This window comes from Bufo gargarizans, chromosome 6 (genome assembly GCF_014858855.1).
Source record: "Bufo gargarizans isolate SCDJY-AF-19 chromosome 6, ASM1485885v1, whole genome shotgun sequence".
In the NCBI taxonomy this organism is placed as follows: domain Eukaryota; kingdom Metazoa; phylum Chordata; class Amphibia; order Anura; family Bufonidae; genus Bufo; species Bufo gargarizans.
Window position 1 is genome coordinate 11,963,683 of NC_058085.1, and position 15,031 is coordinate 11,978,713.

General features: G+C 46.6%; 1 protein-coding gene across 1 annotated transcript in view; it reads right to left on the reverse strand.

Annotated features, from left to right (window-relative positions):
- Positions 1 to 15,031, reverse strand: part of LOC122942550 (oocyte zinc finger protein XlCOF7.1-like) — a 238,641-nt gene that overhangs the window by 116,242 nt on the left and 107,368 nt on the right. Inside the window, exon 3 of the mRNA XM_044300212.1 lies at positions 6,346 to 6,351. Coding sequence (XP_044156147.1) covers positions 6,346 to 6,351 — 6 coding nt within the window. The remainder of the gene's footprint in view (positions 1 to 6,345; positions 6,352 to 15,031) is intronic.

Below are 15,031 nucleotides of genomic sequence, written 5' to 3' on the forward strand. Positions count from 1 at the left end.
TAATGGGCGGGTCCGTGGTCGTGTGAATCGAGAGCTCTAAGGCTCTCTTCCAGTCCGGAAGTGGTGCGTTCCACCACCTGCGTGTCGGACCTCACATGGTTAGAGCAGATGCGACGTAGCGAATGGCCGGAAGGAATATGCGTTCCATTCTAATCCGGAAGTGGTGCGTTCAACCACTTGCGTGTCAAGGCTGCTATTGAAGCGCAGGCTTAATGTGATGAAGTACATCTACTTGGTCCGGGCGTGACGTTTACTGGTAAATAGGTGTTGTTTGGGAAGAATGGGAAGCGAATTGGCCAGGAATTGGACAGATGTTTGGCCGTATATTTAGTGGAATGACACTATAGAAACACTATAAAGAGAGAGAGATATGTTATGAAGTTGGTATAGGAATAAGCTATATAGAACCTAACGGGCTATATATGTGGAGTCTATAACTATGATTAAAAGGATATCAAACCATGAACCACAGCCCGATATTCATTATATAACCTGGGGAAAAAACAGAGAGGTATGTTATTAAAGAGACATAATGATATATGTAAATATGAACAGAAAACAGTGATGTTATCCTTGGAAAGAGTCTGTACATGACATGTTGATCACGTAAAACACTGTATTTCATAGTCTCTATTTAGCCCCTTTGGTTCCAGACAGTCCCATTTGTGGATCCAGAAGGCTTCTTGCTTTTTTAGTTGTGTGACCCGGTCATAGCCCCTTCTGTGGGGTAGAATTTGCTCTATTACCTGGTATTTAAGTTGTGCTAGGTTGTGACCCGCAGCATCAAAGTTGGCCGGTACTGGGAGTAAGAGGTTTTTTTACGTTGAACAGATGATTTGTGTTGACATATGCGATCTCTGATTTTTTTGTGTCGTTTCTCCTACGTAAACTTTACCGCATGGGCATTTCAATAAATACACCACGAAAGATGAATCGCATGTAAAGAAGCCTTTTATGGGAAAACTTTTTCCTGACTGGGGGTGATGGAAATGGGTACCCTTGAGAACATTGGTGCATTGTAGGCAATGGATGCATGGAAAGGTTCCTGTTTTTTGTACTGTAAGAAATCTTTGTTTGGGAATGTTCTGTGTTGGGCCAATATCGGCTTTAACTAAAAGGTCTCTTAAGTTCTTCGGGTGCATGCTAGGATGGGGTTTTTAAATTCTAGTACCTTAGGAAAAGCTTTCTGTAAAATAGACCAGTGGTTTCTAATACTGTTTAAGTATTTTTTTAGTGGTGGGGTGGTAAGTGTGGACAAATGGTATACGATTGAGATCAGTTTTTGGTTTCCTGGATGTTGTGGTGATCTTCTCTCTGAGGAGGTGTTCTGGGTACCATCTCTCCTTGAACCTATCTTTCATTTCAGTAAGACAGGTTTGTAATTGTTCACTGGATGTGACAATGCATTTAATCCGCGTATATTGTGAAGTTGGAAGAGATTTTTTGGTGTTTAATGCGTGGAAACTTGTGTAATGCAACAGATTATTGCGATCAGTGGGTTTGCGATACAGGTCAGTTGACAGAGTACCAGATGAGGTTCTGGTGACTATTGTGTCCAAGAAACTGATGGAAGTGGAATCAAAGTGAATAGTAAATTGCAGTTCTTGGTATATGCTGTTGAGATAGGTGTGGAAGTCAATCAGAGAATCCCTGGGGCCCATCCATATGCAAAAAACATCATCGATGTAGCGTTTCCAGGTGAGGACATGTTCAGAAAAACGAGTGTCAGGGTAAATGTAAGATTCCTCGAATTCGGCCATGTAACAATTTGCATACGGAGGGGCCACATTGGACAACATCGCGGTCCCCTGGCATTGTAAGTAGAAGGTGTCTTGAAAAAGTTATTGGTAAGAACAAGTTCTAGGATGTCCATGTAGAAGGATATGGTGTCTGGGTTATTTAAATTGGCTATGAGACATTTGGAGACTGAAATGGTGTTGGATCGATGTGTACAGGCAAGAGACGTCCCAGGTAACAAGTAACGTGTCCTGGAGTAGTGGTGGGAGGTTGTGAATTATGTGTAAAAAGTCTGATGTGTCTAGCACGAATTATTTGGTTTGTTTGATCAAGGGGGTAAGTAATCTTTCCAGCAGAATGGACAGTAGTGACAGAATGGAGTTAGTCGAGGCCACTATTGGTCGGCCAGGTGGATTGTGTAGATCTTTATGGATTTTGGGTAATGTGTATAGAACCGGAATCACTGAATTGTTGCTAGATAGAAATGTGGCATGTGACCCAGCCTCTATATAAGCTGGAGTCACGTAGCGCTGCACGTCACTCTGCTGTGCTTAGTGTAGGGAGAGGATGCTGCTGGTGATTTCAGGGAGAGAATAGGACTGAATCTTTGCTCAAAACCTGAATCTAACAATTTACATACAGTGTGTTTTGTGGGTGCAGGGCACAGTTTTTTTTTATCATGCCCTGAGCCCAGTGACCGAAAAAAACTAACTTTTATCCATCAGTTAGGTGGGCGGCGGCAGCCATTTTATGCAAGCTTAGTGCACTAGCACTGCATCTGAGCTTTTGGGACATTGAAAATCACAATTTTTGGCAATTTACAACATCTGGTGCATTTGCAGGCTTAGTCAGTGTGCAATTTTAGCTAGAAATACAGCCATAATTTTCTTGATTTTTTTTAAAACACTTTTTTTTGGCCAGATTCCACTATTTTTCTGGCCTTGCAGCATCAGCACGTGTGAAATTCCAGGGTTATATACTGCTATCAAATTCAGTTATTAAACAAACACTCGTTTGGGCAAAAAAAAAAATTGTTGGCAGCCTTTGCTGCAGATGTCATTGTGAGATACCGCCTTTACATACTGTGTTTCTATTCAGTTATTTCAAATAAAGCTATTTTAGGGAAAAAATTCTTTGAAGCGTCCTAGTGTGGATCAGGGCGTGTGAGATACACCCTTTTAACTACAGGGGTTCTATTCAGGTATTTGAAATACAGCCATTTTGGGCCAACAAATTTAATTGTGGCCTAGTGTGGATCAGGGCGTGTGAGATACACCCTGTATATATAGGGGTTATATTCAGATATTTGAAATGCCGCCATTTGGTGCACAAATCTTTAATTGAGGCCAAGTGTGGATCACGCCGTGTGAGATACACCCTGTATATACAGGCTTATATTTTTATATTAATACACCCTTTTTGGGGCAAGATACACAATATTTCAGGCCTCGCAGCACCTTGACGTTAGAAATTCCAGCGTTATATACTGCTGCCCTATTCAGTTATTAAACCAACACCCGTTTGGGCAAAAAAAGTTTATTTGGCAGCCTTTGCTGCATATGTCATTGTGAGATACACCCTATCAGGTGTGCTCTGCGCAATGCTATCTGTGGCAAGGTGCACCTCACTACGGATGTGTGGACTAGTAAGCACGGTCAGGGACGTTATATCTCCATAACAGCACACTGGGTAAATGCAGTGGCGGCTGGGCCTGAGGTGGATAGCAGTTTGGCGCATGTCCTTCCACCACCGAGGATTGCAGGGCGCTTCAGTTTTCCTCCTGTTGCTTCCTTCTCCTACTCTGCTTCCTCATCCTCTACCAGCTCCTCATCCGGTCAGCGTAACACCATATCACGATCGGCGTGACTATCACATACGTGACACAGAGGGAGGGAAAGAGGAAGGCCCTGCCCAAGTGAGAGGGAAGGTGGTGACCCCTGACTCACCTTGCGGCTGGCACCTGGCTGCCCTGACGTCCCTAGACGGGTTCCTCACCCGTACGCCGATCACGTGCCTAAAACCCTGGCTTTCCCTAAGATGAGCCCTAGATAGTGAACAGGGCGGTGGGAACACTAGTCCGCACCACTAGCTCTAAAGGAAAACACCAAGGGGAGGACAGACAATACAGACTCAACATATAATCCCAGGTGGGCGACAACAGGAGACAACAAAAAGCCCAACAGGGATCCGGAGGGTAGCACTCTGGAACAACAACCAGGATTCACAGCTCCAGTGGGTCAGTATAGAAGTCCAGGCAGGAAGCTCTATAACTGGCAACTAGAGAAGTGTGAGAGGAGAATATAAGGAGGTTGGGAGTGGCAGACAAGAAACAGCTGAGGAGGAGAAGCTACGGATCCCTGAGTGAGACAAAAAGGATTGCAAGGCAAACACAGAAAACAATCACTAAGAAACAACGTGATCTTAAGACATAGAGCGCGCAGCCACCCGCTGCGACTTCCTGACCCCGGGTATAACGGAGTCAGACGTGGCTCTTGACACCCTCGTGACAGTACCCCCCCTTTCACGAGGGGCCTCCGGACACTCAGGACCAGGTCTCTCAGGATGAGAGGCATGGAAAGCCTGAATTAACCTGTTAGCGTTTACCTCTGACGCTGGAACCCACATTCTTTCCTCGGGACCGTAACCCCTCCAATGCACCAGATACTGAAGAGAGCGGCGGACCCGACGAGAATCAACAATTCTGGATATTTGAAACTCCAGATTACCATCCACAATAACAGGAGGAGGTGGCAGCGGTGATGGTTCTAGAGGTGGAACATACTTCTTGAGTAACGACTTATGGAAGACGTTATGGATCTTAAAAGTCTGAGGTAGCTCCAGGCGAAAAGCCACAGGGTTAATGACGGCTACTATTTTATAAGAACCAATGAACCTAGGGCCCAGTTTCCAAGAGGGAACCTTCAACTTAATATTCCTAGTAGACAACCACACATAGTCATTCACTCCTAGGTCCGGACCTGGCGACCGTTTCTTATCGGCCATGCATTTATATTTACCACTCATATTTTTCAAGTTAGCTTGCACCTTCTGCCATACCGATGAAAGAGATGAGGAAAAACCGTTCCTCTTCGGGAACCCCAGAAGACCCCCCCTCTTTGAAAGTACAAAATTGGGGATGAAAACCGTATGCACCAAGAAATGGTGACTTGCCAGTGGATTCCTGACAGCGATTATTTATGGCAAACTCGGCTAACGGTAAATATGATGACCACACCTCTTGGTTTTCAGACACAAAACACCTTAAATATGTTTCTAGGTTTTGGTTGGTACGCTCAGTCTGTCCATTCGACTGAGGATGGAAAGCTGAGGAAAAGGACAAGTGTACCCCCAAACGGGAACAAAAAGCTTTCCAAAACTTAGAAATAAACTGGGTTCCCCGATCCGAAACCACATCGGAAGGGACCCCGTGAAGCTTCACGATTTCACTGATAAACACCTGCGCAAGAGTCTTAGCATTAGGAAGTGCGGGTAGCGCAATAAAGTGTACCATTTTGCTAAACCTGTCTACTACTACCAAGATAACTGTTTTACCCGCAGACAACGGTAAGTCAGTGATGAAATCCATTGACAGATGTGTCCATGGCCTATTGGGGATGAAAAGAGGCAATAAAGACCCTGCTGGATGTGTATGAGAGACTTTCGCGCGTGCACAAGTAGAACAAGTAGACACGAAATCCATTACATCCTGACGCAACCTTGGCCACCAAAAACGACGAGACAATAGCTCCAAGGTTGCTTTACTACCCGGGTGCCCAGCAAGTGCCGAATTATGATGTTCCTTTAATAATTCAAGACGCAGGTTTAACGGTACAAACAATTTCTCTGAGGGGCAAGAGGCCGGGGCGTCCCCCTGGGCCTCTAACACCTTTCCCTCTAGAACAGAGTGTACAGCAGAGACAACCACTCCTCTTTGTAAAATAGGTACCGGATCACTAACATTACCCCCTCCAGGGAAACTACGAGATAATGCGTCTGCCTTGGTATTTTTTGCCCCAGGACGATAGGTGATTACAAAGTTAAATCTGGTAAAGAATAGCGACCACCTAGCTTGTCTAGGGGTGAGACGCTTAGCCGATTCTAGGTACAGAAAGTTTTTGTGATCCGTAATCACTTTGACAGGGTGGATTGCTCCCTCTAAGAAGTGACGCCACTCTTCAAACACCAGTTTAATCGCCAACAGTTCCCTATTTCCAATATCATAGTTCTTTTCTGCAGTAGATAACTTTTTGGAAAAGAAAGCGCAAGGACGCCATTTGCCAGGAGACGGACCCTGAGACAATACAGCCCCCACTCCCACCTCTGACGCATCTACTTCAACAATAAAAGGCTGGGAGACATCAGGTTGAATTAGAACAGGTGCCGAGGTAAATCTCTCTTTTAGAGAGGAAAATGCAATTTTAGCGTCGTCAGACCATTTAGAAAAATCAGTCCCCTTCCTAGTCATGTCAGTAAGGGGTTTAACGATCACTGAATAATTTTTAATGAACTTTCTATAGAAATTTGCAAAACCCAAAAACCGTTGTAGAGCTTTAAGGTTCTCAGGAAGATCCCAATCTAAAATTGCCTGGACCTTCCTAGGATCCATACGGAAACCTGAAGCAGATAATAGATATCCCAGGAACTGTATTTCCTGAACGGCGAAGACACATTTTTCAATTTTCGCATATAATTTATTCGTCCGTAGGACCTGCAGTACTTGTCTGACATGTACTTCATGTGTTTTCAGATCAGACGAATAAATTAAGATATCATCTAGGTATATGACTACAAATCTGCTGATGAGATGACTAAAAATATAATTAACGAAATGTTGGAAGACAGCAGGGGCATTGGTCAGACCGAAAGGCATGACTAAATTTTCATAATGCCCCTCAGGGGTGTTAAAAGCTGTCTTCCACTCATCCCCTTCCTTGATACGAATCAGATTGTAGGCCCCCCCTAAGATCAAGTTTGGAGAACCACCTAGCACCCGCAATCTGATTAAAAAGGTCAGGAATGAGAGGAAGAGGGTATGGGTCTCGGATGGTTATCCGGTTTAGCTCATGGAAATCTAGGCAAGGACGCAGGCCCCCCATCTTTCTTTTTAACAAAGAAAAACCCTGCAGCCACGGGTGAAGAAGAGGGTCTGATGTGTCCCTTAGCCAGACTCTCGGAGATATAATCTTTCATGGCTTGTCTCTCGGGACCCGAAAGATTATACAACCTGGACTTGGGTAATTTTGCACCGGGAATCAGGTTAACCGGGCAATCATAAGGACGATGAGGTGGTAGCTTCTGACAACCCTTTTCAGAAAAAACGTCCTCAAAGTCCGAAATAAATGTAGGTAGGGAAGCTATGGAGGCGATTAAGCAATTGTTATTTAAGCAATTCTCTCTGCAATGCTCACTCCACTCCAATATCTCCCTGGCCTGCCAATCCACCACTGGATTGTGCGCTACCAACCAGGGAAGACCCAATACCACAGGAGAGGGAAGGCCCTCCAGAACGTAACATGAAAGACACTCATTATGGTGGTCCTCTACCCGAAGGTGTAAGTTATGGACAATGTGAGTGAGGTTTCTCTGAGACAGGGGAGCAGAATCAATAGCGAATATGGGAATAGGTCTCTGCAGCGTACAGAGAGACAAACCCATAGTGCGGGCAAAATGGGCATCTATCAAATTTACCCCTGCTCCACTGTCTAGAAAAAAAGAAATAGACTCCGTCTTAACACCAAAAACAATAACCGCTGGCAACACAAATTGAGATGTTCGTATGGAGGAGACGTATACCCCCCGGCTGACATCCTCCGCACAGCCTGGGGTTAGTAGTTTTCCGACGGTCTTTTGTTTTTGAGAAAGGAGGGACAGACATTAATGAAATGACCCCTCCCCCCACAGAAAAAACAAGCCCCCCACCTACGGCGAACCTCAGGAGGACGGACCTGACGAGAAGTTCCTCCTAGCTGCATAGGCTCATCTAAGTCAGTACAGACTAACTGCTGCTTGGGAGAGGTTACCAATTGCTCATGAATTTTCGATCTCTCCCTAAGACGTCTATCTATTCTGATAGAGAGGGACATAACAGCATCAAGGGAAAGGGGGTCTCATACAGCGCCAGCGCATCCTTAACCCTTTCAGATAACCCAGAGCAGAACTGACTCCTGAGAGCCGGGTCGTTCCACTGAGTATCCGTAGCCCACCTACGGAACTCTGAGCAATATTCCTCTGCTGGCCGATCTCCCTGTAGGAGTCTCCGTAACTTCGACTCAGCCAGGGCGACTCGGTCAGGGTCATCATATATGAGACCCAAAGCCCCAAAAAATCCCTCCACTGACCGGAGAGCCTGGGAACCAGGGGGTAACGAGAACGCCCAGGATTGCGGGTCCCCCTGAAGCAGGGAAATAACAATCCCCACCCGCTGTTCTTCATTACCTGAGGAGTAAGGGCACAGCTTAAAATATAATTTGCAGGCCTCACGGAACGTCACAAATTTGTCCCTTCCCCCAGAAAATCTGTCAGGAAGAACAACCTTGGGTTCTGTAACAACCTGGTTACCCATAGCAACCGCTGGGCTTGCGGTCTGCTGCATTTGCTGCTGTTGTTGGAGGACAGACGCCTTCAATCCTGCCACCTCCAAAGACAGGCCTTGAAGCTGTTTTGCCAAAGCAGCAATAGGATCCATATAAGTAGAGAGAATTTTTTATTTTTTTTTTCTCCCAAAAAATAAGGGCCAGTTATAATATTACGATCGGCGTGACTATCACATACGTGACACAGAGGGAGGGAAAGAGGAAGGCCCTGCCCAAGTGAGAGGGAAGGTGGTGACCCCTGACTCACCTTGCGGCTGGCACCTGGCTGCCCTAACGTCCCTAGACGGGTTCCTCACCCGTACGCCGATCACGTGCCTAAAACCCTGGCTTTCCCTAAGATGAGCCCTAGATAGTGAACAGGGCGGTGGGAACACTAGTCCGCACCACTAGCTCTAAAGGAAAACACCAAGGGGAGGACAGACAATACAGACTCAACATATAATCCCAGGTGGGCGACAACAGGAGACAACAAAAAGCCCAACAGGGATCCGGAGGGTAGCACTCTGGAGGGTAGCACTCAGGATTCACAGCTCCAGTGGGTCAGTATAGAAGTCCAGGCAGGAAGCTCTATAACTGGCAACTAGAGAAGTGTGAGAGGAGAATATAAGGAGGTTGGGAGTGGCAGACAAGAAACAGCTGAGGAGGAGAAGCTACGGATCCCTGAGTGAGACAAAAAGGATTGCAAGGCAAACACAGAAAACAATCACTAAGAAACAACGTGATCTTTAGACATAGAGCGCGCAGCCACCCGCTGCGACTTCCTGACCCCGGGTATAACGGAGTCAGACGTGGCTCTTGACACCCTTGTGACACACCTTCACCACCAACTTCAGCACAGCCAGGGGTAAATGACAGCAGGCAGTTTTAAAACTTATCTGTTTGGGGACAAACCCCACACCACGCAGGAGCTGTGGACGGGCCTTGAACAACAGACCGATGAGTGGTTTGTGCCAGTCAGCCTCAAGCCCGGCCTGGTGGTGGGCAATAATGGGGGCGAAATCTCGTAGCAGCTCTGGGACTAGCCGGTTTAACGCACATCCCTTGCCTGGCGCATGTGCTGAATTTGGTGGTGCAGAGATTCCGTAAAAATTACCCCGATATGTCATAGCTGCTGCATAAAGTGCTGGCCGTCTGTGCGCTCTTTCGGCGTTCTCACCCTGCTGCTGCTCACCTGTCAGCGCTGCAGCGTAACTTCGGCCTTCCTGCTCACCGCCTCATATGCGACGTGCCCACAAGGTGGAACTCCACCTTGCACATGCTGGCCAGACTGTGCGAGCAGCAGCAGGCGATAGTAGAGTTTCAGCTGCAGCACGCACGGGTGAGTCGCTCGGCAGAACACCACCACTTCACCACCAATGACTGGGCCTCCATGCGAGACCTGTGTTCCTTGTTGCACTGTTTTGAGTACTCCACCAACATGGCCAGTGCCGATAACGCTGTTCTCAGCGCTACTATCCCACTTCTATGCCTCCTTGAAAAACTCTGCTGGCGATGATGGAAGAGGATGTGTCACAGGAGGAGGAGGAGGAGGAAGAGGGATCATTTCGTAGGGTTTCCGACCAGTCATTCCCAAGTGGCTCTGAGGGTGGGTTCCTGCACCCACAAACACCAGGTACACAATTGTCCAGCCAGGGCACAGTTCTGGAGGATGAGGAGGAGGAGATGGAGGAGGAGGAACCATGTTCACAGCAGGGTGGCACCCAGACCAGCTCATGGCCATCACTGGTGCATGGCTGGGGGGATACAGAGGACACAGACGATACACCTCCCACAGAGCACAGATTTTCGTTGCCTCTGGGCAGGCTGACACACATGAGCGATTACATGCTGCAGTGTCTCTGGAACGACCGCCGAGTTGCCCACATTCTAACTTGTGCTGACTAACTGGGTGGCCACGCTGCTGGATCCCCACTACAAGGACAACGTACTGTCCTTAATTCCATCACTGGAGCGTGATCGTAAGATGCGTGAGTACAAGCACACGCTGGTAGACGCGCTGCTGGTGGCATTCCCACCTGACAGCGGGGGCACAGTGGAAGCACAAGGCGAAGGCAGTAGACAAAGAAGAGGTCACCAATGCAGCTGGGGCACTGCCAGCACCTCAGAAGGCAAGGTTAGCATGGCCGAAATGTGGAAAATCTTTGTCAGCACGCCACAACAACCAGCGCCACCAGCTGATATGGAACGTCTTAGCAGGAGGCAGCATTTCACCAATATGGTGGAGCAGTATGTGTGCACGCCTACACGTACTGAATGACGGGTCTGCCCCCTTCAACTTCTGGGTCTTCAAATTGAGCACATTGCCTGAGCTCGCCCTTTACCCCTTGGAGGTGCTGGCCTGCCCTGCAGCCAGTGTATTGTCTGAACGTGTGTTTATGATGACTGGAGGGTTATATTTCCCAATGTTATATAAAAAATGTTATATAAAAAAAAATAATTTCAACCAAAAAGCAGTGTAGGCTACCTCCTCCTCCTCCACCGCCGCTTCCACCTACGCCGCCACATCCACCACCTCCTCAACCTCCTACTCCATATAGACCTCGTCCTCCTAGATCAAGATTATTATTATTTTTTTTCAAGTTTTTTGTGTTATTTAAAGTCATTTCCCTATCCAAATTTGTTTGCAGAGCACTTGCCATGCTCTTAACCACATGTTGATGCCATTTGCAGCCCTTTCCATTACATTTTTACAGCCATTTTGGTGCTCAAAGGTTCGGGTCCCCATTGACTTCAATGGGGTTCGGGGTCAAGTTCGGGTACCAAACTCGAACTTTTTTCTCAAGTACGGCCGAACCCGTCGAACTCGAACATCCAGGTGTCCGCTCAACTCTACTTCTGACCAATCCTGTAGAAGAAGAGGACTGGGACATCTCTCTGGTGTTGTTATCTCTTCCTTATCTGTAGGAAACACATCCAGTGACTAAATTAATTCCTTACATACAGATAATGAGAGGACGTGTGTATTTAGTCATGTCTATTACCTGGTGATGTGAGGGGCTGGTGATCCTCCATCATGACCTCCTTGTACATTTCTTTGTGTTCTTCTAAATACTCCCACTCCTCCATGGAGAAATAGACGGTGACATCCTGACACCTTATAGGAACCTGACAACACAATGATACAGTCATCACCCAGATACCTTCATAGCGTTCCTGTATAATGTCCCAGCATTCCCAGAAGTGTCACCTCTCCAGTCAGCAGCTCAATCATCTTGGTGAGCTCTAGGGTCCTGACAGCGCTCACTAGAGGTCTTCTTCGCTACTGTGTAGTCCTGGTTATGGAGAGACACAGTAATAAATATCACTCCATACATCTCCAGAGTCCCTCACCTCCCCAGTCATGTCCATCTGTTAGTAACATAGATAAGATGATGTAATGTGACATAATCAGAATCTCTCACTTCTCCAGTAAGCCGGAAGAGGATCTCTAGGGTGAGATTTATTATCCTCTCCGCCATCTTGTCCCTGTCCATTCTTGTCGGGTCAATCAGGAGAAGGATCTTATATAGAGGATATCCACTGAGTGGATCCTATATTGTAGGAACCTGACTGATGAGATGATGTACAATCCTACAAAATCTCATGTAAAAAACAATAACTGGAGTTAAGAGGAGACATCGGAGAGGGAGATAATAAAGTGTAAAAGTTGTGTTCTCTCTTTTTATATGGATCGTAACATGTGTGAGGTCAAGGCAGTTTCTTGATATGTCATAAAATCCAATGCAGTTTGTTTACTTGAGAGTGACAGGACTGAGATTTGGAGAGACCGCAGTGTGCACAGTGTCCTAGCTGCAGTGATGATGTTCGGGTCACAGTATTATTCTTTGGCGCTATATGTAGTTGTGTAATCGGGAAGAGTTGCAGGATAAGGCTACATTCACACAACAGTGAAAAATGGCACACAGTAGTTTTTAAAATGAATTGAAGTCAATGGCGCTATTCACAGGGGCGTGGCCTAGCTTGCATGGTATGAGAAAGAGATCGTGCGGTGCTCTGGCGGTATTCTGCAAAAATCCTGTATTCACCCAGCCATACCTATTTAAAAATCTACCTCTACCGTGTCCTAGTGTGCCTGGACTTGGGGGAGCAAGATATATCACTCGGGACCAGTGCAGGTTCAAGGAGACCAGTGCAGAACAGGGAGCAGCGCTACATAGCAGTAGCAGTAATATATCTACCTGCTTGGTCCTTCCATCGGGGGACACTTCGAGAGTCCTGTGGTGACTGGGGGAGCTGCCTGGGAGCTGAAGCGGACAGAGGTAGAGGCGGTGGGGGAGACACACGTGACGTGCGCCATATTGGGCTTAGGAGTCTGTGATCTCGCCCTAGCGTTCTATGCTGATAGATGCAGGGAGGCTGCTGTGTGGAGAGCCTAGTACAGAAGATCCCTGAGGCTCCCCCTCGAATAATAGTTTCTAAGTCTCTGATGCTGCAATCTAGAAGGGGCTTATACTCCTAACATCTGTGGGGGGTGTGCCCTGGCCTAATTATATCATTGAGACCAACCTTCCTCCTGAGTGGCTTCTTAGGCCTGGTTAGCTACCCCTTCTGACCCTACTGCTATACTCTGCCACCAGTCCAGCTCATCTATTATTAATCTGTTTCGGACAGACCATTTGGATTGATTGCTGTGTTTGGGCTGCTGTCTTGCTTGTGCTCTCCTGAACCAGTTACTGTGGGCATTCATATGGGCTGCAAAACCGCCACGCTCATTGCTCCTCCTTCTGCAAAAATATTTATGGATGCCATGAGTGCATGACATCAGATATTTCCTACCTGTCTGTGAATATAGACCCCGAGATATCCTGACCCAAGTGACTAACTGCATATTATCAATAGTAATTATATCTAAAGGGAAAAAAAACATGTTGAGGAGCTTCCCAATGGTCAGTGATGGCTCACTGTGCTTCCTACTGTCCATTCTACTCTCCTCCCTCCCTCCGAGTCCAGCTGCTGTATCTGTCATCCATTATAGCCCAGGTCTCATTCCCCGGCCTGCACTCTCCCCAGCAGCAGGTGTGATACAGTGATGTCATTGTACCTGCTGGGCTGAGAGGGAGAGCGCACAGACAAGAGAAAATCCCCGGCCTGTGCACTCTCCTCAGCTCAGCAAGAGAGATGACGTCATCACGTCTGCTGCTGGGAAGTGCATGATGTGCTCGGTATTACTTTATTAATCTTATTAATAGTACAGGAGCTTCACTGCTGTAAAGGGGGGCACTAAGGGACAGGACTACTGCAGCGGGCACACAAAGGGGCCATAGTTATTCTGTAGGGGCATTAAGGGGCATAACTACTGTTTGGAGACAACAAGGGGACATTCTAGCATCAGTACTGTGAAAAGGGACTAAGGGGGAATTCCACTGTGAAAGGGACACTGAGGGGAGAAAACTAGTGTGTGGGGCACTAAGGGGACATTCGTGGCCTCTTGTCCAGCGCTAGTACATTTATAAATGATATATCTTTCAAATGACTGATTGGGTGGGGGTTGCAGGGACGTTGCTCAAGGTGAGGGCCAATCTTTTCTAGTTATGCAACTTGGTGTATTAATTTCCCCTTAAAACTTTACCTTAATTTAATCTATTAAAAGACCTCCAACATACAAATAATAATGACTATCAGATTACAAATAGGTGATTCCACCTTGGGACTTCTTAAGAATAGAAATATGAATATTGATGCTTTGCCACTCACGGTACAGTTGATCACAGAACAATTGGTGATTGATCATGAGAAGTGGGACCAAAACGATAGCCATTCATCTCCTGGCACCACATTATTTGAATGCCATTGTGCATATGTGAATTGGTCTCCTGATGAACCTATTTCATGCCACTGGGAAAACGTGTCGGGGCGAATTGTTTACTATAACGTATCACCTGGGACTTTTTATCTTTCATCACTCTCACCTTTGGAGAAGTACCTATTTTCCATATGAGCAGATTTTTTGCCTTCCTATTTGTACGGTCTAATTACACATCTAGGACATTTAGGCAGTTGTTCTCTGTTTGGGAATCAATTAGGAGGGGAACAGATTAGGGTACAGCAACCGATTGGGGCTTTTGGGGCAATTACTCCGCTTTTAGGCAGGGTAAGCATAAATTGATAGGGACAGCTCCCCAATTGCCTAAAAGTGGAATTACTGGATTTTTCTCCTGGATATAAGGCAACAGAGTTCTCATCGGCTCACCTCCTAGGAGAGATCCTTATATCGTTTTGAAAAAAGAGTATCCAGCTCAATTCAGGTGAAATTAAGAATGACCTTTATTCCAGCATTAAAATCCGTAATGCAAGTATAAATCTACATGTTTCAGACCTCTTAGATATATGGGTCCTTTCTCATGACAAGCATGAATATGAAATGGAAGCAGCTCCCTATATATCCTAGACCAGTGGTGGCGAAACTATGGCACAGGTGCCAAAGGCGGCACTCGGAGCCCTCTCTGTGGGCACTCGCACCCTGGAAAATGTCTATGGTGTACCAATATGCCTTCGAATTTTCCTGCCATTCATCAGCGCAGGGCGCACTATGAACAGCACAGGCAGCACATTGGGTGTAGGCAGGATATTATAGCAAAATTACATTGAAGATATACTATATTGGTATTCATAGCCATTGCAGTCTTGGCACTTGGCAATAAATAAGTGGGTGGTAGGGTTGCAGTTTGGGCACTCGGTCTCTAAAAGGTTCGCCATCACTG